This window comes from Homarus americanus, unplaced genomic scaffold (assembly GCF_018991925.1).
Source record: "Homarus americanus isolate GMGI-L3 unplaced genomic scaffold, GMGI_Hamer_2.0 scaffold51476, whole genome shotgun sequence".
NCBI classification, from domain to species: Eukaryota; Metazoa; Arthropoda; class Malacostraca; order Decapoda; family Nephropidae; genus Homarus; species Homarus americanus.
In genome coordinates, this window is record NW_024736148.1 from 5577410 (window position 1) to 5602409 (window position 25000).

General features: G+C 37.7%; 1 protein-coding gene across 1 annotated transcript in view; it reads right to left on the reverse strand.

The window, feature by feature from the left end:
• Window positions 1-25000, reverse strand: part of LOC121872086 (ras GTPase-activating-like protein IQGAP3) — a 123093-nt gene that overhangs the window by 38720 nt on the left and 59373 nt on the right. Inside the window, exons 26-28 of the mRNA XM_042374778.1 lie at window positions 24693-24855; window positions 24164-24345; window positions 8486-8621 (exon numbers count right to left, since the gene is read on the reverse strand). Of these exons, the coding sequence (XP_042230712.1) occupies window positions 8486-8621; window positions 24164-24345; window positions 24693-24855 (481 nt within the window). The remainder of the gene's footprint in view (window positions 1-8485; window positions 8622-24163; window positions 24346-24692; window positions 24856-25000) is intronic.

Here is a 25000-nt window from a genome sequence, read left to right on the forward strand (position 1 = left end):
GGTATTCTATTCATACTGTGCTTGATATAATGCATTCAAAATGTAATATTTTGCTGAAATAGCGTCATTACAGTGGAAAGTCTGGATAAAATAAATGGCGAAAAACAATGACTTTCGCTTTCTTTCGTTCAAAGATGTTACCATAATCGCCGATTGGTTTTCAGTTAAAAACTGTTGTATTACAATATATTCTATCCTAATTGACAATAAATACTAACATACCATATTTCTGAATATTTTCATTAAAATCCATCCTAATCATTTTCCTTGTCATCGCTCAGCATCAAACAGCTTCTCCCAGTCCTCTTGAACAGGGCTAGAGGGTACGCTGCCGAATCGCTTTTCAGTTAAAAACTATTACATCACACGATATTTTACCTAAACTACGCCGAATGAATATATTCTCGGAAATAAATAGTTTTGCTGAAACGTGATGTATTTCAATGTAAAATAGGATAAAATACATGATGAAAAACAAAAGACTTTACCTAAGCCCGATGTTCTTGAGATGCTACTGTTTTTAATAGTTTTCGTTAAAATACTGTTATATTACAATGATATTCTATTCATACTGTGCTTGATATAATACATTCACGAAATGTAATATTTTGCTAAATTACATGACGTATTACAGTGGAAAGTGGGATAAATCGTGACTGAAAACAATGACTTTGAAATATAATGTAATATTAACCCCTAAATCGAACTACAACGTAAAACGCACACCCTTCCCCTATTAGTCCAATTAACGAGGGCTTCATGTGTATATATATATATATATATATATATATATATATATATATATATATATATATATATATATATATATATATATATATATATATATATATATATATATATATAAAAAAAATATATATATATATAAATATATATATATATATATATATATATATATATATACATACAGTGGGGTATGCTATAACTAACGGATCCTACTACAAATATTCCTATAACGCGGTTTTACCTATAAAATTGAGAATGCTATAACGAACGCAACTCCTACAACGAACGCGGATGAATACGGGACTACTTCGCCTGGCGCATGAATATTGTTGTACCGCGACCCACAACAACAACGTCAGGCGCCATCTTTGTCTCATTGTGCACCACTGTTATTGTTGAAATTTCGTCTTTTGATGTGGAATTCGCGTTATTTGTATAACTATTTTGTTATACAAGTATACAATTGTAACAATGAGTCGTCCAAAGCGAGTGAGAAAGCTAATAACCCTTGAAACTAAGAAAGAAATTATAAAGAAACGTGAGAATGGAAGAAGCATTGCGAAACTTAGTGATGAATATGGGATGGCTAAATCGACTATATGTACGATTTTGAAGAATAAAGAGGAGTTAAAAACTGTGCAAGTGGCTAAGGGAATCTTTAGACTTAGCAAAGCAAGGTGTAATGTGATTGAAGAGATGGAAAATTTACTCTTAGTGTGGATAAAGGAGAAAGAAATGGCAGGTGGTAACATTAGTGAAGCTATAATTTGTGAGAAGGCTAAACAATTGTTTGAGGACCTTAAAGCCAAGACTCCCAGTGGAAGTGATAGTGATGTGCCAGTGTTTAGGGGTACCTGCATGCTGAATAACACTAAGGTAAGATAAAGTACCGTATTTTTTAGATTTTCCACAGAATTTTTTCAGTGTTAGGTGGTTGTATTTGGGGGCCTGGAACGGATTAATCCTATAACGAACGAATGCTATAACGAACGAGGTTCTGGAACCAATTACGTTCGTTATAGCATACCCCACTGTATATATATATATATAATATATAATATATAATATATATATAATATATATATATAATATATATATAATATATATATATAATATATATATATAATATATATATATATAATATATATATATATATAATATATATATATATAATATATATATATAATATATATATATATATATATATATATATATATATATATATATATATATATATATATATATATATATATATATATATATATACACTCTTACTCTTAAATCACTACTGTAATGTGATACAGGTGATTAATTTTATATTTTGTGCAAAATATATGACGTTTATATTCAAATTATTCGCTGTCTTGCAAGGATTCCAACAATGCAAATTATATTCTCCTAACTTTAGTCTGAGATATTATATAAGATTAAAGCCTATTGTATAACCAGAAACCTTCGCAGGGAGGAGGGGGGTGGGAGGGAGGGAGGGAGGAGGTGACAGTGACATGTTTGACAGTTAGCGCCGAAGGTCTGGTGAAGTATTAATTTGTTTATTTATGTCCTTTAGATTGAGTTTTTGTTTTTTGCTTATACAATTTCATAGACGTGACCGTGGAGAATATAATTTACATTGCTGGAATTCTTATAAGATAGTGATTAATTTGAATGTAAACATGCCATAGTTTGCATAGACAAAAATTTTAGTAATCATTTTGTACATTATTCTGATTACATGTACAGTTCAACTTTGTCCTTAGGACAGTGTGTGCATGTAAATGAGTTTCAATAAATGAATGAAGTTACTTATATCAAGCCAAAAATAATAGTTGAAAAACTTTATGTAGACAGCTTGGATGGCTAAATTTTAGAATGACCAATAATTTTAATACAGTCATCCCTTGGTTATAGCGCACTTGGTTATCACAATTTTCGTTATCACACCTCCATCAAAATCTGCACACCTGCCGTTATAGCGCATTTTTCAGGCCGAGAATTTGGTTATCACGCATTTGCCTCCAGGTGTAATGTTAACCCCTTGCTTCACCTACATCTATTGAGGATAAAATATTTCACCTACAAATTGAAAATAACACATTTGCTGTAATCAGACATATCTAGTTGCCTCAACGGTTGCAATTTCAAATTCTGTGTCATTACTAAGGAATAACGAAGTCTCTGGTGCACTCTAAGACTGAGAGAAAACGGAGGACTCAGGTGTCCTGAAGCGAGAGAAAACGGACTCCTATGATGGGCGACTCAAATAAAGAGAGCATAGCTACAAGTTTTGTGGACTACAGTATTGAGCATACCCTTTTCATCAAGTTGTAATAAACCTAGCCATGCCTATGTGTGTTTATGATATTTACCATAACATTATATATATATTTAGTGGGTATAAATGGTCGTAAAATGGGAAACTTGGGGTTGGGTCTTGGGTGCCTGGAACCAATTAGAATAAATCCCACAGGTTCTGTACTTTCGTTATCACGCACTGGGCGGGGTCCCAATTAGGAGTGATAAGCAAGGGATGACTGTACTGTATAAAAAAAATGCACAAATATTAAAGAGCACATTTTTCTGGATGCTGCGCTTTAAACTAGTCACTTTACCTTCAATTATGTTCAATAATTGTTAAAATGACTAAAAAATTGAATATTAAACTTTTAAAATTATTGAATAGTATAAACTTCTTGATATTTACTAAAATAGTTAGGAATTTAAGCCCTAGAACCGATTAATGTATTGGCGGACTGATACTAAAGCTGGTTGCCCGGCCAGTGCAAGCGAAAACATGTTGAGGTCGGTTCGTAAGAAATTCGTTAAGCGAATTTTTGTTCGTTAACCGAATTGAAGATCCTTATGGAAGGCAGTTCGTTAACCGAAATTTCGTTAACCGAGGCGTTCGTTAAACGAGGGGTCACTGTATATCAATGTCTCCCATTCCTTCAAGAAAAGTACTACAGTATTAGTACCAATTAAATTAATGCTATAAATTCATAAATAATGAATATATTTAGTGTTATGAGCAGCACACATGGTAACATAGATAATCTTGCCACCTGATAATTGTAGTTTACACAAGCCATAAAAATTTTGTATACCGTGCAGGGACTCCGCATTTTGTGCAATTGCTTCAAGTACTACCTATTTCTTTATTTAAATTTACAGTACTGTACAATACGTATTTAATATAATTTTTTTAACAATTGTATATAATTTTTCTAATGGACATATTCCATAACCTGCAAGTATGGAAAGTTTGATATTACAGTACTTCAGAGAACAAATCTTATCTCAACAAATAGCTTGCTCTGGCACACTGGATTTTGCTTTTCTCCAGAATAATATTTTGAGCAGCATTATTAACATAATACAGTAATACCCCGCTTTACGCGGTTTCACTTTACGCGTTTCCACGTTTACGCTGTACCCTGCCGAACACGGAATGCTCACTTTACGCGGTGCATGTACCCTTTTACGCGGTGCATGTACCCTTTTACGCGGAGAGCGGCTGGCGGTCCTCTCGCGCCGCGCCATTTTTGGATTCAAACCTCCCGCCATGTTGGGTAAGTGGCGCGAGTAGGTTGCGCAGTGTATGTTTTTGTTGCGTTATCGGTGACGTCATATGACGTATCGGACTGTGATTGGGCCAAGCATCCTTACCTCCCTCCCCCGCTAGCTGTGATTGGTTTAATGTACTATGACGTGCCCCGCCGCGGGAGCATTCAAGCTACACCGTGTATATTGGTATCCATTGTTCCATAAAAATGGCTTCCACTGGACCACCACCACCACCACAAAGAAACCTTGCATTACCTGGACCCAGCCGCCCTAAGCCAAAGAAGATACGACGTTCCCTAAGCTATGAAATTAAATACAAGATCATCCAAGAGTTGGAGAAAGGAACAAGACAGGTTGAGCTCAAGCGCCAGCATGGTGTTAACGAGTCTACGATTAAGAAGGATGCAGCCAAGATAAAGGAGCACATGAACATCACAAAGTCTACAGGTGCTTCTATGATCAGGTATTGCCACAACCAGGTGCTTCTCAAGACGGAGAAATTACTTGTGAGCTACTTGATTCGTCAGGTGCGACGGAACATGGCGGTGGACACGCGCTCAGTTAAGGAGTACGCACGTGAACTGTATGCAGCAGTATCACGTAAGATGGGAATTGCAGAACCCAAACCCTTCAATGCTTCCTCTGGGTGGTTGCAGAGATTTAAGAAGAGGAACAAGATCACCAACATTAACATTGGTGGTGAAGAAGCTAGTGCTGACCGTGTTGCGGCTAGGGATTTTCTCCGTTTTTACGTGAGATTATGGAGGATGGACAGTACACTGACGACCAGGTGTTTAACATGGACGAATCTGGTCTTTTTTGGAAAAAGCTACCTTCCAAGACCTTCGTTGTGAACAATGCCAGCAAGTGTCGGGGCCGGAAGTTGCAGAAGGAGCGCATCACCATCCTGTTTACCACCAATACCTCAAGTACCTGCAAGCTCAAGTTATCGGTGATCCACACAGCACGCAAGCCACACACCTACAAGAACATGGACATGACCAAGCGAAATGTCCACTGGCTGAGCGCACGTAAGTCGTGGATGTTCTCTACTCTGTCCGTCTCCTGGTTTGATGACTGTTTCGTTCCTGACGTGAAGAAATTCTGTGAGCAACACAATGTTCCATTCAAGATTTTGTTGCTGCTTGACAACGCACCAGGACACTCGCCCCTACTGTTAGATCGTCACCCAAACGTAAAAGTGGTCTTCCTTCCTCCCAACACTACGTCATTAATACAGCCGATGGACCAAGAATTGATCTGTAATGTGAAAGCTGCATTCTCTGCAAAGAAATTCAAGCTCCTGAACGACTATACCAACACCAAGGATGAGTTGCGTAACCTGGGTGACACCAATAGCAAGAGCGAAGAAGACGAGGAATAACAGTTGGCAGAACAAGAAGTACTTGTGAAGCAATTTTGGAGAAAATTCAACGTCAAGAAAGCTGTGGACTTCTTGGTGGAGGCATGGGATCAGCTGTCTGTAGCAACGGTTCGTCACGCATGGAGACATGTGTTGCAAGGTATTCCAGGTGGGAGGCAGAGTAAATCTGTGACTGGTGAGGTTCAGACTGTTGCAGTAGCAGTGGACCTTGCCAGAGAAGCTGCGCAGAATGTTACAGCTGCAGGCTTCTCCGAGACCACCAACGACGACATCCTGGAGGTGATAAGGGATCCTGATGTGACTGCCGACGAGATGCTAGATGACGATGACGTCAGTGAAGAGACAGGTGGTGCATCATCCCAAGAAGATCGCAAGTTATCGCACAGTAATGTAATGGGTGCCATCGAGTGTGTTGAGAAACTGAAGCTTCTCCTTTCCGACGACCCTGACGATAACCGGTATGGTCTTCACTACCCAGCTGTTGCAGACTATGGAGCCCTACATCAAGGTGTATCTCGACAACATCAACACCAGCCATCAGCAAAGCATTACCGAGTTCTTCGCCCGCAACCCACCACAGCCAGCCCAAGTCAGTGATAGTGACAGAGACAGTGATGGTGACTTTGAGGGATTTGTCAGGGAGGCACTAATAAGTGTGGATGACAGTGATGAAGACTCACCTGAGGGCCAGTAGCCTGCCCTCTGCCTCGGAACCAGCCTCCATTCTCGTACGCTGACCCATCTCTTCTACTAACGTAAGTGTTAACCCTAACCTTGTTTTTTTCTAACCTAACCTACAGTATATTATTATCTTTTTGATTGTTTCCTTCTATATTATGTGTGTGTGTGAATACCATCATAAAGTTAAGATGTTATTTTTACTAAAACGTACGTATTGTGTCGGGAAAAAGTGGAGTTTGGGGGTCGGCCCGGTCTCTATTTCAATTAATCCCATATGTTATGTTGTTCACTTTACGCGGGCCATCGTGGGTTCAATTGACCGCGTAAAGTGAGGGTTCACTGTAGATGAACTTGCCTAATAATACAATTTGGAACCCACACATACTACTTTGTGATGGACTAGGCGAGGTACCCTCGAGATCGAGTCCTGATAATGTGACAAAAGCTTGCCTTGCGCACCATGGTATTTATGAATCAACCCAAGGTGCTTGTTGTAAAGTCCTGGTGACATATTATGAGGAGCTCTGGACCTTAATCTGCTAGGTGCCAAAATAGAGAATGGAGGAAAATGCTCAGGGAGAAATGTGTGATATACAATAGTCTTTTCAGAGGACTCTCACCCACCTCTACAGGTTACCAGTTGGCTCTCTGGATTACCCAGGGGACAGAGGAGAGGTTGGGGAATACATACAATGCAATACATAACATGTTTCAGCAATATATATGGCTCTTAGCAGGTTATGGTCTGAAGCTCCTCATATATTATAGACAAGTTAAGATAGGATAAGTACATTTCCCCCTTGAAACTGGATATTTGTGAGACAGGTTTTACAACAAGCTGGTACAGTATTGATATAGTGCAGTTATACTACTGGTACTTGCTCACATTTGTTATCAATAAAATATTGTTTCCTCAATGAAAATTTGAAAAGGGCACTTTGTATTTTAACCATCCCAACTTTAAGAATAATTTTTTTACTTAATAAACACAAATTATTACAGTGACACATCTTTACTAATTAATGATTAACAAATAAACAATATTGTATCATGAATGACCGTTGTTTGAAGAATAGTGACGATTGTAGTAAAATGAGTGAGAGGCAGCGTTTAGGTGAGATGCAATGTTTGGGAGGGAGGGAGGTCGGGAATGGATATTGTATGACTCTGCTCTGGCTGAAGCTAAAACATATATGTATCACTGAAATTATGATTTAGGTGGTGATAATAGTGGTAGTAGTGATGATGGGGTGGTGGTGAGGGAAACTGTGGTAAGTGGTGAGTAGGTGATATATCTATCACTTTCTTTGGTAACACTGCACCTGCACACTGCCAGATGCTATTGAACAGCTGATATGAGCAACGTTGTATCCCTTCAACATTTCGTTACATAACATGAAACATGGAGTGAGAAAGCAGAAAAATGGGGGTGATTGGAGAGGTGGAGTGGAAGGGAGTGGTAACATGCACCGGGTGTGTTGCCAAATGCTCCACAACAGCTGACGTTTAACCCACCACCATGCACGTGTGCTTCAGTTAACCACACACAATTTTATGTCATACAATAAGACCTGCACTTAATATAAAACTGTAAAACACATTTATTAATCAACAGTAGTCATGGGTACTTACCAACAAAGTACTAGACAAGCAACACATCACAATAACATATAAAAAATCGGCGAGTCAAATAGATGTGGCCAGAGTGCGCTCAGCATTGAATGGCCGAGTGAGTGAAAACAAAGAAAGCTGCTCTTGGCATGTTGTGAGTGTTTGGACTCGTGACTTTTCACTACTTTTATGGATTACTTTATCCCAAGAGCTCCAAATGGGGTAGCGCTACCCTGGGTATTACTGTACAGGGTTTGCTAGATACATTTTCTATGGAAGTAGAGGATACGAGGAAGTGGACAGTCATTCTACTTGATGTTTTGGCATCAATAGACAGATTAAGACATCCTGTATGATTACAGAGTTCTAAATATACAGAAAAACAAAAACATGCTCTTTTTTTACATAAAATAGTGTTATGCAAACACATTAAGATCTGGACACACAAACATAAGAGCCTTTGTCCAGAATGAACATCAGCAACACAAAAATATTTTAGTTTACCAATGGCTTCCCCCACCAGGGCATGTACAGAGGGGCGCTCTCCCAAGTCTGACAACAAGGTGTGTAGACGGTCACTGCTATCTGGGGCCAGAATCTCTTCATGATCCATTAACAACTGATGTGTCTCACAGATTTCCTAAAACAAAAGAAAAATTAAAAACTCAAATATCTGAAATGAATACATCGTGAGGATGATGGGTGTAGAATACCAAACAGCAGTGATTTTTCACTTGAGTAAGCTCTTCCTAACAAAGGGTCAAAGTGGCCAACAGCATATTGTCCCCTCATTCACCACCATTCTCAAACTTAGGATAGGAAAACAAAATGAAATGACCTTCACAAGCTCTATGATTACAGGCAAAGACAAGTAAGCCTCTATCTAGCCATCAAGTTTATTGCCCTTAAGGAATGGAGCTCCAATCTTATTAATTAGGCTGAGCTAGACTTACTCTCTTTCTAGCTCTCAAGTCCAGGTCAAATTGCCCTTTGAACAGCCTGAACAGTTAATAAACCCCTGGCTAGTAAATCAAAATAGTAACTTCAAGCCCATTTGGTAAGTGAAATCTTAAGTTACTGACTGAGAAAAATATATCTTTGATTCCTTACAAGCTTCAAATCTCTAGCTGGGGGAAATGTGAATTAACTTGATTCTTCCAATCTTATGATACTGAATGGACAAATTATATTACAGAGATAGAAAATAGCAAAAACAAGTACAGTATTACCCCGCCTAACGGGGTTTCACTTAACGCGTTTTATCATATACGCGGTGCCTCGCCAGAGCTGAACTTTCACTTAACACGGATTTTTTCCACATATACGCGGTGAGTGTCCGGCTCGAGACGCTATTTTTAGATTTGCCCCACCCGCCACCCTGCCTGACTGCCTGTTTTAGCTCATAAAATTCATACAAATTACCCGGCCAGAATATAATTTACATTGCTGGAATTCTTATAATTTGGTGATCATTTTGAATATAAACATCATATATTTTGCATTAGACATACAAATTTTAGATAACATTTTTTCTCTGGGTAACTATGTTATCTTTTGTGCAAAATATATGACATTTATATTCAAAATATTCCTGGTCTTACAAGGAATCCAGCAATGTCAATTATATTATCCTAACTTTAGTTTGAGGTATTATTTATTACAAAAAAGTTAAGTATTCTGGTTTTCCCACACATCTCCTTGGGACGGTTGGTGGGGGGTGGGGGGGAGGGAGGGACCGACCGACCATCTGTTACCCGTGAAGAATATTTTTTTTTTTTATTAACTGAAGATATTTGTTTTAGCTCATAAAATTCATACAAATTACCCGGTCAGAATATAATTTACATTGCTGGAATTCTTATAATTTGATGATCATTTTGAATATAAACATCATATATTTTGCATTAGACATAAAATTTTTAGATAAAATGTTTAATCTGAGTAAGTATGTTATCTTTTGTGCAAAATATATGACGTTTATATTCAAAATATTCCTGGTCTTACAAGGAATCCAGCAATGTCAATTATATTATCCTAACTTTAATCTGAGGTATTATTTAATACAAAATGTTAAAATTTATTTTTTTCACCCACTCTTTCTCTTGGTGGGGGGGGGGGGAGGGTTGGGACTGACCGCGCGGTTGGAAGAGGGGGGAGGCAAGGTGGGGTACTTTGATTGACAGATAGTGTCGTGAAGATTTTTTTTTTTTTATTAACTGAAGATATTTGTTTTAGCTCATAAAATTCATACAAATTACCCGGCCAGAATATAATTTACATTGCTGGAATTCTTATAATTTGGTGATCATTTTGAATATAAACATCATATATTTTGCATTAGACATACAAATTTTAGATAAAAAAATTTTCTGAGTAACTATGTTATCTTTTGTGCAAAATATATGACATTTATATTCAAAATATCCCTGGTCTTACAAGGAATCCAGCAATGTCAATTGTATTATCCTGACTTTAGTTTGAGGTATTATTTATTAAAATTTAGTGGTTTTCCCCCAAAAATTTCTCAGAGAGGGAAGAGCCGGCAGTGTTGTGTGAGAGGGGGAGGGAGTTGAGTCCATTATTTGAATGGACATTAACTAGGCGACTGTATTTCTCTATTTCTCTTAAGTATTAATTGTGTGCATGTACCATCATAAAATTAAGATGTTATTTTTACTACAACATAGTTATGTGTCGTCAAAAAGTGGAGTTTGGGGGTCGGGCCGGTTTCTATTGGAATTAATCCCATATGTTCTGTTGTTCACTTAACGCGGATTTCACTTAACACGGGACCCTCTGGGTTCTATTGACCGCGTTAAGTGGGGTACAACTGTACAGTGACCCAGACTTGCTTAATCTGGATCCCCTGGCAATCTGGACTGGGGACCAGCACCAGACACATGTAGGTATATCCAATACAGAAAAACACAACTAAAATCCAGTAAGTATGGGGGAAAGTTGGTGTAAGTGGGGGATGCTATTGTGGTGGAGGTGGTTGCTGAGGAGCACCAAAGTGAAGTGTCTAAGAAGCATAAATAGTATACAGTACAGTACATATTGTCAATGAAAACATAACCACCTCTCTACCTACAGTGGTGTACATTGTGAGTGTCATATAATCATGTACTATGTGCTTCTCTTTTTCTATAAACCGGCATATTATAGCACAGTAATAATGTATACCACATGAAACAATCTTTTACTTTGTACAATTTTCTTATCACTTCCATTGTATTAGGCCACAGCCACAAGTGAAAATATTTACAGCAAGCAATAGTGTATAAACTTTTATCCACAACATCCGTTCTAATTGTTTGAAAGATGAATTTGGTTCCATAGTGATCCTGAATTAATTCACTACAAGGTTTTTTCAATGAAATATCGTTAAACTAAATATTTTGTCACACATAATGATGGAAACGCAATTATTTTATGAAACACTTAGGAAATGTTTTATACCGAAGAATATATAAAATCAGTTCTAAATAAGTTAGAGACACTATTTTTATGCCCAAATAATTCCGAATATTTTATTTAAATAAATATATACAGGTATCCCCAATTTATGATATTTTGCTTGAACGATGGCGATATATTAAGACCCCCTCCCCCCTATTTACGATAAAAAAATTCACAAGAATGATGGTTATCGTCAAACAAAATCATTGATGCGTGGAATGCATCTCTCGCTGCATTAATCAGCTGCAGTCTAGCCACACGCTGCTAAGTGACTACCTGGTGCACCACAGCCCTGCGCTTTATTCCCACATATGCCCGTGATCATGAAGCTCAAAGATTATTGGTCAGTACCACTGTTGTTAATTAGGTGGGTTTTTTTTATCTTACAGTGAGAGGACATCACTAATGTTCACACTACACTATGTTGTGGTTGCATGGTTCACTGTTTCAGTATACAGTGTTCCCTTGGTTAACGAACACAATTCGTTCCTTAGAGTCGTTCGTTAACCGAATCCATTATTTCAATGGGATATTGGGTAATTGGTTCCAGCTCACAGAAAAGTACATACAAAGTAAACACAAAATGCAGTAAAGTACACTTACTTTGAGGTGTGTATGTAGAATGTTGCTGGTTAATGATGATGATGGGAATTAGAAGTGGGGGGTGGAGGAGGAGAAGGGAGAAGAGAAGGAAGTGGGGGTGGAGGAGAAGGGAGAAGAGAAGCATTTTAATGCTTCTTGGAAGCGATAATTGTAGACACAGTTGATGCTGACATGCCATATTCTTTACTCAGTACATTGGTTCTAATGCCTTCTTCATGTTCTTAATAATTTCATGTTTCATTTGAATTGAAATAGCCTTTCTAGATTTCTTTGGACTCATGCTTGATGCAGTACAGTAATTTCACCAATAAAATTTTAAGTTCACTAGTTGTAATTAGGGATTATTTTATTTAAATCAACACTGCACTGCGCTTTATATTATCAATATGTTAACTAAATTTTAAAATGACTAATAATTTTAATATAAAAAATGCAAAAATATTAAAGAGCACAGCCTTCTTCAGGGCCGGATTTACCAATAAGCCAAGTAGGCCATTGGCTTAGGGCCCACTGAAACTAATTTGTCGCGCAGCGTGCCAGTGTATAACCTTGTTTCAAGTGTACACCGAGTATTTCATTATATAATATATTCACAACCATAAGGGCCCCTGTACAATAAGTATAGGGCCCGGAGTATGGGGCCCCTGTACAATAAGTATAGGCCCGCAGTGGTCTTCAACTGGTGGGTCATGGGGTGGTTCTCAGGTGGGCCACGGACTAGGCCCTATAGTAAAATTAAGAAAATAAGATAAAATAAGATAAAAAAAAAATATATATACATTTTTTAAATGTCCATGTCCCACCATCGATCTATCTATCTATACATACAGTGACCCCTCCGTTAACGAACTCAATCCGTTCCAGAAGGTCGTTCGTTAACCGAAAAGTTCGTTAACCGAAACCATTGTTTCAATGGGTTTTTGGGTAATTGGTTCCAGCTCACCGAAAATTTCCTAAATTCAACAAAAATGGTAGAAAAGTTCACTTACTTTGAGGTGTGTATGTAGAAGGCTCCTGCATGATGATGATGGGAATTAGAATGGGGGTGGAGGAGAAGGAAGAAGAGAAGGCATTGGGGTGGAAGAGAAGTCACCCCATGGCGCCATTTCACCCATAAAATGTTAGCTCTCTTGGTGTAATTCAAGATTATTTTCTTTAAATCAACACTGCACTGCATTATATATTGTCAATATGTAAAATATATTTCAAAATGACCAATAATTTGCTTGGAAACACAGAAAAAAAGCGTTTAGTTGAAGAGAGTCTCAAGCAAGATGTTACCTCCAGTGAAAACAGAGAAGACTAACTCCTGTTTGCTGTGTTAAGAGGCTGGATGCCGCGCATTAAACTAGTCACTTTACCTTCAATTATGTTCAATAATTGTTAAAATGACTAAAAAATTGAATATTAAACTTTTAAAATTATTGAATAGTATAAACTTCTTGATATTTACTAAAATAGTAAGGAATTTAAGCCCTAGAACCGATTAATGTATTGGCGGACTGATACTAAAGCTGGTTGCCCGGTCAGTGCAAGCGAAAACATGTTGAGGTCGGTTCGTAAGAACTTCGTTAACCGAATTGAAGATCCTTATGGAAGGCAGTTCGTTAATCGAAATTACGTTAACCGAGGTGTTCGTTAAACGAGGGGTCACTGTAGTAATTTTGCTGAAACGTGATGTATTTCAATGTAAAATAGGATAAAATACATGACGAAAACAAAAGACTTCACCTAACCTTCCAATGTTCAAGAGATGTTACTCGTTTTTTTAATAGTTTTCGGTTAAAATACTTATATATTACAATGATATAATATTCATACTGTGCTTGATATACTACATTCACAGAAATGAAATATTTTTGCTGAAATGACTAAGTATTACAGTGGAATGTGGGACAAAATCGTGACGAAAACAATGACTTTCGCTTTCTTTCGTTCAAAAGATGTTACCGTAATCGCTTTTCGAATGGTTTTCAGTTAAAAAAAACTGTTGCATCACAAGTGAATTAGGATAGAATATTATTGTAATACAACAGTTTTTTAACTGAAAACCATTCGAAAAGCGATTACGGTAACATCTTTTGAGCGAAAGAAAGCGAGTCATTGCTTTCGTCACTTTCCACTGTAATACGTACATCATTTCAGCAAAATACAGTTAACCCTCACTTTACGCGGTTAATGTAACCCGGAGGGTACTGCGGAAAGCGAGAAACGCGTAAAGTGAATAACATAACATATGGGATTAATTGAAATGGAGTCCAGGCCGATCCCCAAACTCCACTTTTTGACGACACATAACTATGTTGTAGTAAAAATAACATCTTAATTTTATGATGGTACATGCACACAATTAATACTTAAGAGAAATAGAGAAATACAGTCGTCAAGTTAATGTCCATTCAAATAATGGACACGACTCCCTCCCCCTCTCACACTACACTGCCGGCTCTTCCCTCTCTGAGAAATTTTGGGGGGAAAACCAGGTATAGTAAAATAATACCTCAAACTAAAGTTAGGATAATATAATTGACATTGCTGGATTCCTTGTAAGACCAGGAATATTTTGAATATAAATGTCATATATTTTTCACAAAAGATAACATACTTACTCAGATTAAACATTTTATCTAAAAATTTTATGTCTAATGCAAAATATATGATGTTTAAATTCAAAATGATCACCAAATTGTAAGAATTCCAGCAATGTAAATTATATTCTGGCCGGGTAATTTGTATGAATTTTATGAGCTAAAACAAATATCTTCAGTTAATAAAAAAAAAAAAATATTCTTCACGACACTATCTGTCAATCAAAGTACCCCACCTTGCCTCCCCCCCCCCTCTTCCAACCGCACGGTCAGTCCCAATCCTCCCTTCAAGAGATGTTGGGTGAAAAATTTAGATTTTAACATTTTGTATAAAATAATACCTCAGATTAAAGTTAGGATAATATAATTGACATTGCTGGATTCCTTGTAAGACCAGGAATATTTTGAATATAAACGTCATATATTTTGCACAAAAGATAACATACTTACTCAGATTAAACCTTTTATCTAAAAATTTTATGTCTAATGCAAAAGAGATGATGTTTATATTCAAAATGATCACCAAATTGTAAGAATTCCAGCAATGTAAATTATATTCTAGCCGGGTAATTTGTATGAATTTTATGAGCTAAAATAAAAATCTTCAGTTAATAAAAAAAAAAAAAAATTCTTCACACGGTAACAGATGGTCGGTCGCCGGTCCCTCCCTCCCTCCCCCCCACCAACGTCCCTACTAGATAAATGTGTGGGAATACCAGACTGTTTACCTTTTTAGTAATAAATAATAAATGAGACTAAAGTTAGGATAATATAATTGACATTGCTGGATTCCTTGTAAGACCAGGAATATTTTGAATATAAATATCATATATTTTGCACAAAAGATAACATATTTACTCAAGAGTAAACATTATATCTAAAATTTGTATGTCTAATGCAAAATCTATGATGTTTATATTCAAAATGATCATCAAATTGTAAGAATTCCAGCAATGTAAATTATATTCTGGCCGGATAATTTGTATGAATTTTATGAGCTAAATTAAAAAAAATTATACTTCACCGTGTAAAGGGGTACACCCACCGCGGAATGTGAGCATCCTGGGTTCTGGCAGGGCACCGCGTAAACGTGGAAACGCGGAATGTGGGACTGCGTAAAGTGAGGGTTGACTGTATTACTAGGGTGTGTCATAGGAGGGAAGATCAGCTAAAACTACCTAATGGCCCATCACTTTTTTGGTAGATTTTAGTGTATATAAACAGAAAATAATTTCAGTTTCAATATTTTGCAACCTTTTGCTAGGTAAATTTTAGCGTGAAATTTATCGAAAATCTAACGTACAGCTGCATTAGTGCATTACAATTAAATAGTGAACATTGCTTTCTGACTTCATTCTTTAACAACCCAACTAACAATATTTTTTCTGTTTCAGATTCTGATGCATTTATAAGTTGATAATATTTGCGATGGCTGCTTGTGTCAGGACGAGGAACCAAAAATCCAGCCATCTCAGTCACTATCTTGGGTCTGGGAGAGAGCTCCTGAAGTCGGAGTTGCCTACATTGAGAGATGCTTTGAGATACGGTGTTTTAATCAGGCAAATCAGTGAAAAGAACCAAAGAACTTACATAAACAAAGACATTGCCAGTGATATGACCAAAGCTGTCTTGGCACAGTATACTCTGGCTAACGCTCAGTTCAAGCCTCCAGTCATAATAAGTCAGAAGAAGATTAGTGAGAGACTGCTAGCCAGTTGGGAAAAGGCAAGAGATATCTTTCTTGGGAGAGGAAAACTTGCAGTTAAGGACAGCTTTGCCAAGCAACTGGACCAGTTATTTGATATAATTACTTGCAAGTGCCCAATTGTTCTCTGTCCTGAGTTTGGATGCGATCGTGACTGTAAATCCGAGGCCCACATCTCCTGTATTTGCAAGCTTGAACTGAAGATTCCTGTGATCGAACTGGCATTTATCAAAGCACAGAGAGAGAAGACTGGCAGTATAGGGGCTCTCATGATTTCTAGCCAAGATATTCCGGAGTCCAAGAGACAGGAGGCTGCCACAGAGACAGAAGAGGAGAAGAGTTGCCGAGGAAAAGAGAGACTTGCAGAAGGCCGGTGAGGTAAAAAGGCCGATGATTGGAGTCAAGCTGATTCAGAGTTTAATGACTTTCCCATGGCTGATCCGAGTGCTGACCAGGAGAATGGTGACTTTGTCCCTAACCCAGAAAATAATGATCCCAAACCTTCCAGGCATAAGATTCGAAATAGGAAAGATATCCCGAGCATAGCTCTGGCCAGCATGCGACACCACACTGGTCTCAGAGAAACTGCGGAGATAGCAACAGCTGCCTGGATTGACGGTGGTTTGATAACACCTGATGATGTTCACCTGGTGATAGATCATAACAAAGTAAGGAGAGCTCAGGAGAAACTTGGTTGGCAACCTAGAAGAGGAGTTTGATAAGGGGATAAGAGAAATGGAATCAATTGTTCGTTTCTTTTGATGTAGGAAGGGATGACACTAAAGTGTCTGCGAAAGTTGGAGATTCTGGACAAGTTGTTCCCTGCCATGGTGAAGGAGGAACACTACTCCTGCTGGGCAGTGAACCAGGAGGGAAGTATTTGTGGCATTTCACTCCAGAGAAAGATGACATCAGAAACCAGCTGAGATAGTGGCAGATAACATTGTGAACTGCTTCCAGAGAGTGAACGAGACCAGACCCCAGCTAATCGGAGGGACAGCACCAACACGTAACACAGGTGGCAGGCAAATAAGTACAGTGGATAGAGCGGAAGATTAGAGGAAGTTGGTCTGGATTATTGCACCTCCACACCAACGAAAGGCTACCAGACATCTGATCCAGGAGCTGGATGGCAAGACTCTTCAAACAACAGATGGTCTGGTCCTCTTAAAAGATGCTGGACTCTACCACTGAGTTAGAAATAAATCCGAAGCTTTGAAAAATCACAGTTATTCTCCACTCGCTGAGCTTGCACATACCGTCACGATTTTAATTCGAGTAGTGACCAGTACTATGGTTGGCATTGATTTGGTAGTGCCATCAAAAATCCGAAATGCCCATAATCATACCTGCAGATAAGTCCAGTCTCACATTCTAGGTGGCTCACAACGCCTCAGGTTCTGCAGAATTTGGGTCGCTTCATCGTAGAACTGAAAGGGAACCATTTCTGCGTAACCTGAGACTTATTGTCCAATCTATCGAGTGTCTACTTGATAAATTGGTTCAACACCAAGGTCAAGCTGGCTATCGTCTGCTAAGCGTCCGGAGGCATGTTCTTCCAGCCGAGCGCCCTGAGGAGTCAGCCAAGGAAGGTTGTTCAGATTGTGGAGCAGACTGTGAGGAGATCTTCCTGGTATGCTCATCCTGAGGCAGTTCTGCAGACAATGCTCTGCAGTAAGGATGAGGAGAGAGAAGAGTGGCAGTCAAAAGATCTTGGTTATGAGACTGAGAGGATCTGGGCATGACGAATCAGTTAAGAGACGATTCCTCTGGTAGGGTCAGGAAGACTCCTGAAGTCAACGAGGTGCTAAGACCTCACTGATCTCATAGGATCTGATAACATCCAGGCGCTGGCAGTGAGCCCTCTACCTGCAGCCTCACCAATGTTCAAGTCAGAGCTTTCCTGACAACCCCATGCATGTCTCTGACCGGCCCCACACCCAGAGTAGGAGCGCTGTGTGTACAGCAAGTGAGCGAGGCCAGCAGAACAGTGTGTACACAGGAGAGGAGGAAGGCTACATCCGGCTCTCAGGTGGTCAGCAGGGGAGGTGATGAGTAGAAACAGAAGCAAGAAAGACATGTTCTCTATGGTGTGCAGCAACACTCCAGGTCAGTAGTAAAACCGGCTTATATTTGATGATTTGTTTTCTAAAGGAATATTAAATTTGTCAATGTGTCAAGATTCGCCCGCTTACTATTCTGACCAGTCATCCAATAAATTAACCTGATAAGATTTATTTTAATTTTAAATAAGCTATTTAGTGGTGTTGAAAAGGGTGAATACTGAATTTTCATAAGATTTCATTAAAATTTACCGAGCAAAAAAATGAAAACTTTTCAAATCTGAAGATATCACATGATTCTTATAGAACTACATCATTAATACCATGGGCCGATTTTTCAAACTAAAAAAAAAAAAAATTCGCCTCCGTATGACACACCCTACTGTATTACATTTCCATATTCTCAGAAATAAATAGTACTTTTGCTGAAACGTGATGTATTTCAATGTAAATTAGTATAAAATACATGATGATAACAAGAGACTTTACCTAACCTTCCGATGTTCAAGATATGTTACTGCTTTTTTAGTAGTTTTCGGTTAAAATACTGTTATATTAGTGATATTCTATTCATACTGTGCTTGATATAATACATTCACGGAAATGTAATATATTTGCAACTACAATGCTGATGTCAACAAGCTGGTTACAGCGAGACTGACTGAGTGAGGAGAGCTATGCGTGTGTGTGTGAGGTTATGGGCGGTGTCCAGAGTCTGTGCCACATGAAGTTGAATGGCGCCATTTGAATGTACTTCAATTTTACATGCAGAATATTCCTGGGGCAATCATGTAGATTTTATGAATCCGTGAATGCTAAACCCGCATATGTGAAGGGCCGACTGTGTATATATATATATATATATATATATATATATATATATATATATATATATATATATATATATATATATATATATATATATATATATATATATATATATATATATATATATATATATATATATATATATATATATATATATATATATATATATATATATATATATATATATATATATATATATATATATATATATATATATATATATATATATATATATATATATATATATATATATGCAAGTAAATCACTGTAGGTGAGCGTGATCTAGGTATATGCTGATAACCACAAGGAAGACGAAAACACGGTTCCCAAGCGCTTTCGTGTAATTCACATCTTCAGGGGTGAGTACAGACTAAAGAGGAGTACAAAACAAGGTGTATATATACAGAGGAGGGTGAGACCAGGTCCACAATGGTCAGGTATTAGGTAATGACCCTACTAATCTTTAAATAGCACGGCAAAGGTCGGTAGTCAGGTCAGAGGGTAAGGTGACCCAACCTTCTCACCTGGTTACAAATCTTCTTAATTACAAAATTGTCCAGTTTGTACATGCCATTACTCAAATTCATGTTGAATGCTTCGGTATGTTTAATGAGATTAGATTCTATGATGTTCCTACTATCAATTGAATTACAAGGTAATATTGAGGAGGCATTATCCCAGTCAATGCAATGCTTGTTATCCCTCAAATGAACAAACAGAGCATTGGATTCCTGGCCTGTCCTAACACTATATTTATGTTGTTTAAGTCTAGTTACAAGATCTTTACCTGTCTGGTCTAAGTAAAACATATTACATTCCCTGCAAGGGACATTATATATGCAGCCATTTTTATTGTTGGGGGAGTTCTTGATTAACATTTGTTTAACAGTGCATGAGTTTTTAAATGCCACATTGACGTTCCAGGTTTTTAGTTGTAAAGGAATTTGAGAGAAATTTTTGTGAAATGGTAATACTAAGAGATTCTTATGGTCATGGGTGGGCTTGGGATCAGTTCTATAAAAAGATTTCTTAGTAATGTTCAGGCATTTGTCTATGAAAGATCCTTGAATATATACACTTTGTTTTGTACTTCTCCTTAGTCTGTACTACCCCGAAGATGTGAATTACACAAAAGCTTTGGGAACTTCTCGTGTTTTCTTTCTTCCTTGTGGTTGGGGCATGCATATATATATATATATATATATATATATATATATATATATATATATATATATATATATATATATATATATATATATATATATATATATATATATATATATATATATATATATATATATATATATATATATATATATTGATTATTGAAACATGCAAACATTTCTATAAATTTAGGGGCCCACTGATGAGTTTGGCCCACAAGTAGGTAAATCCGGCCCTGACCTTCTTGATATTTACTCCACTGGAAACGAATGTAAACATTGAACCGATTACTGTATTGGCGGACTAGCCGATCAGCTGATGCTCACAACAAATGTTTGTCGAAAGGATTTCGTTAATCGAAGTTTTGTTCGTTAACTGAATTGAAGATCCTTATTGGAGCTAATTCGTTAACCGAAATTTCGTTAATCGAACCGTCCGTTAACCGAGGGACCACTGTCTCTGAATTCATTACCCTGAATTATCCATGATGCCGAATGAAAAGAAGCAAAAACGAGTGCAGTAGAACCCCCATAATTCAAAATACGATGGACACCACCTGAGGGAAAATACAGAAAAAAAAAACGGTACTTTTCCATTATTTGCCCCAATCAACATTTTAACATTTCCAAGTACAGTCAACCCTCACTTTACGCGGTTAATGTAACCCACAGGGTACCGCGGAAAGTGAGAAACGTGTAAAGTGAATAACATAACATATGGGATTAAATGAAATAGAGACCACCTGACCCCTAAACTCCACTTTTTCCAACACAATACCTATGTTCTAGTAAAAATAACATCTTAATTTTATGATGGTACATGCACACAATTAATACTTAAGAGAAATAGAGAAATACAGTTAATGTCCATTCAAATAATGGACTCAACTCCCTCCCCCTCTTCTCACACTACACTCGCTGGCTCTTCCCTCTCTGAGAAATTTTTGGGGGAAAACCAGGTATAGTAATAAATAATACCTCAAATTAAAGTTAGGATAATATAATTGACATTGCTGGATTCCTTGTAAGACCAGGAATATTTTGAATATAAATGTCATATATTTTGCACAAAAGATAACATATTTACTCAGAGTAAACATTATATCTAAAATTTGTATGTCTAATGCAAAATCTATGATGTTTATATTCAAAATGATCATCAAATTGTAAGAATTCCAGCAATGTAAATTATATTATTGCCGGGTAATTTGTATGAATTTTATGAGCTAAAACAAATATCTTCAGTTAATAAAAAAAAAATATTCTTCACGACACTATCTGTCAATCAAAGTACCCCACCTTGCCTCCCCCCCTCTTCCAACCGCGCCAGATGGTCGGTCTGTCCCAACCCTCCCCCCCACCCCCCACCAACCCTCCCTTCAAGAGAAAGGTTGGGTGAAAAAACTAGATTTTAACATTTAGTATTAAATAATACCTCAGATTAAAGTTAGGATAATATAATTGACATTGCTGGATTCCTTGTAAAACCTGGAATATTTTGAATATAAATGTCATATATTTTGCACAAAAGATAACATATTTACTCAGAGTAAACATTATATCTAAAATTTGTATGTCTAATGCAAAATCTATGATGTTTATATTCAAAATGATCATCAAATTGTAAGAATTCCAGCAATGTAAATTATATTCTGGCCCGGTAATTTGTATGAATTTTATGAGCTAAATGAAAAAATTATACTTCACCCGTGTAAAGGGGTACACCCACCGCGGAATGTGAGCATCCTGGGTTCTGGCAGGGCACCGTGTAAACGTGGAAACGCGGAATGTGGGACCGCGTAAAGTGAGGGTTGACTGTATAGTACTGTAACTCTGTACCAAATTTAGGTGCTTTGCCCATGGTTATCAGAAATAAAGGTAATGATGGAGAAACAAGTGGAAGTAGAAAAAGCTTGTGCCGTAGACTGGAGATATACACTCCACGACTGACCAAAGTGAACTGACTATGACCGACAAATGTGACATGTAAAATACTTGTTTACACTGACTATTTTCTTCAGACTGGTGTTGTTTATTAGTGCTGCTTGGGGCTGCCCAGGCAGTTTGTTAGCATTTCCTTGTCTTCTTTTGTTTGTTTGCTTTTGTGGTTCCACCATGTGAAACAAAAAGGAATTCCCGGATGTAGGTTGACAGCAACCAAGACATCTCAGCCTCTTAGGTATTGTATTACAGTGCCTGGTACCACACTGCTTGTGGCAACCTTGATGAGAAGGATTACAACTTTATGATCAAGAAACTCAGCTTCCAATGGTTCTGTGCAGGTTGCAAAGATAGAGTGAATGACATCCTGACCATGGCCAAATCAAATCTGGATGTTACAATAGCTAATAAGGTGGTGTCACTTATAACAAGTGCTCTGGAGAACTTTGAGCAGGGTGTGACTGGGAGGTTGAAAACACTGGAGGACAGAATCAATGCTTTGGGAGTGGACTCTTGAGTCTCTGCAATCAACAGCAAACATTGTCAAAGAGGAACTGAAGGAGTTGAAAAAAGATAAGGGTGGTACTAAAAGAGTGAATGTGAAGATCAATGATTTGGGCAGGGATAGGACAGTCCACACCCAGCAGGTACTCATACTGAAGCCAAAAGAGGGCACTATGAATGATAAGGCTAAAGTTGCTGCTGTAAGTGTTGAGAGAGCAGTTAAGTCCATTCCTGTTGAAAACTGCAGAGACAAACTGACTCCCTTGTTATTAGACTTCCCACCAAGAAGGCAAAGGAGGAGGTTAGTGGGACAATGCATTCCTGCTTTGGTACACACTCAGACTTCATGGTGTCTGAACCAAGAAAGATCATGCCAAAAAATGATAATTGTAGGTACGGTATTCCTACTACATTCCCTAATAACGAAATAGTCTCGGGCATTGCTAAGAATAAAGGAATTCAAGAACTGTTAAATAAAGGCTCCAAGTTATCCCTTGTTTTCATAAAGATAAAAGGAGAAAGTAAACTCGGTCATGGAGATACGTTTAGGTTTGGGTTACTCAATACTACCACTACCAAAAATGTGGACACCTTGCTTCAGGCTCTCCCAGGAAGCCGTTCTCCAGTTTGAGCCTTCTGTGCAGGCAGTCATGAGTCTAGCTCTAGGACATGCTCAAATAAGAAAACCCTGCTGTACAAATTGTTCTACTCTTGTAGTACCACTCAAGTCAGTCAGTCATTTTGTATCAGTAAAGATTGCCTTATGATGACTTCCCAACGTAAAGAAGTAATTGAAAACACTGATTTGACTTGTTAAAAAAAAAAAAAAGCCCCAACCCCCCCCCCCTCCCCCTTGAATCTATTGAAAGTAGGTCTGCTTAATATCCATGTGATCATATACAGAATGTGCCACATTAATGAGTTTCTGAAGGAGTTCAGCTTGGATATCTTGTGTAACTGAAATGTGGTTGTATGAATCAGGCATCAACATCATTTGTAGTGCTCTTCCCAAGATACACACTCTTGCTCATGTTCCCAGACCTACTGCAGGAGCTCCGGGTGGCTCAAATTAGACTAAATAGTACTAACAACAAGGAACAGAACCAATTTCAAAGTTCGATACATATTAATGAATTCTATAGTTTTCCATCGTAACCCTCCCGAGTACTGAACTAACTAATGGCCTCAGCAGAGTAGTAGGGTTTCTAATCTCTGGTAAACTGGTTTAAAACACTAGTAATTCTCTCAACACTGTATCTGAGACATTATTATTAGTTCCATTGTCGTGCAGTGGTATTAACACATTAAAATGCAGTAAACTGACGCACCTGCACTGTGATGTAGATGGTAGGCTTGACAATAAGCGTTGCTTCAGAATACTGTGTAACATTGTACACAGCCTCTGGCTCCTGCACCTCACAACATTCACGGAAGAAAGCCTTGAACTTCTCATGGCACTCCACAATGAAAGGGTTGAGGCACTTGAGGTGTGATGCTTCATCACCAAATCCTGGGGAGAACATTAACAAGTTCTTTAGCTATTAAAAACTACGAATTCCAGAATGCAATTTTATCATAGCACATCCTATAACTGCAACCCCCCCCCCCCCAAAGGAAGAGAAAACATGAGGTTTAATTTATACAAACTAGGTTGTGATTCTACAGTTAATTTTCTCATTCCTGCAATCCCCTCTTGTTCTCTCAAGATGTGTTCTAATAAAGCCCCAGTGTCCTTTAGATTTAACCCTCTCACTTCATAATTTACCCCAACATTATATTTATCCCCAAACACTATTCAATGACATACATGCAAGTCATGTACAATCAGGAAAAATTTAATTAAAACATGTTCCATACCTTTCTTGGAGGCAGCAAACTGCAGAATTTTAGCAATACTGGCTAGGTTGCGGCGCTGGTTATTATTTAATTTCTGGTCAGGGGAGACTGTCACTATGTCAAAAGCATCTGGTGCTACAATGGCAGAGTTGATGTAACGATAATAGACCAGATTACCAACCACCTGTGCAAATAGGATGATCAATTTAAATTTACTGACAGAATAATCTATCAATTGACTTATCACCTATACTCTTTCCACTTTTCCCTTCCCCACCAACCAATCAACTTCTGTGAACTGTAATGACTGGGAAAAAAAAAAAAAAAAA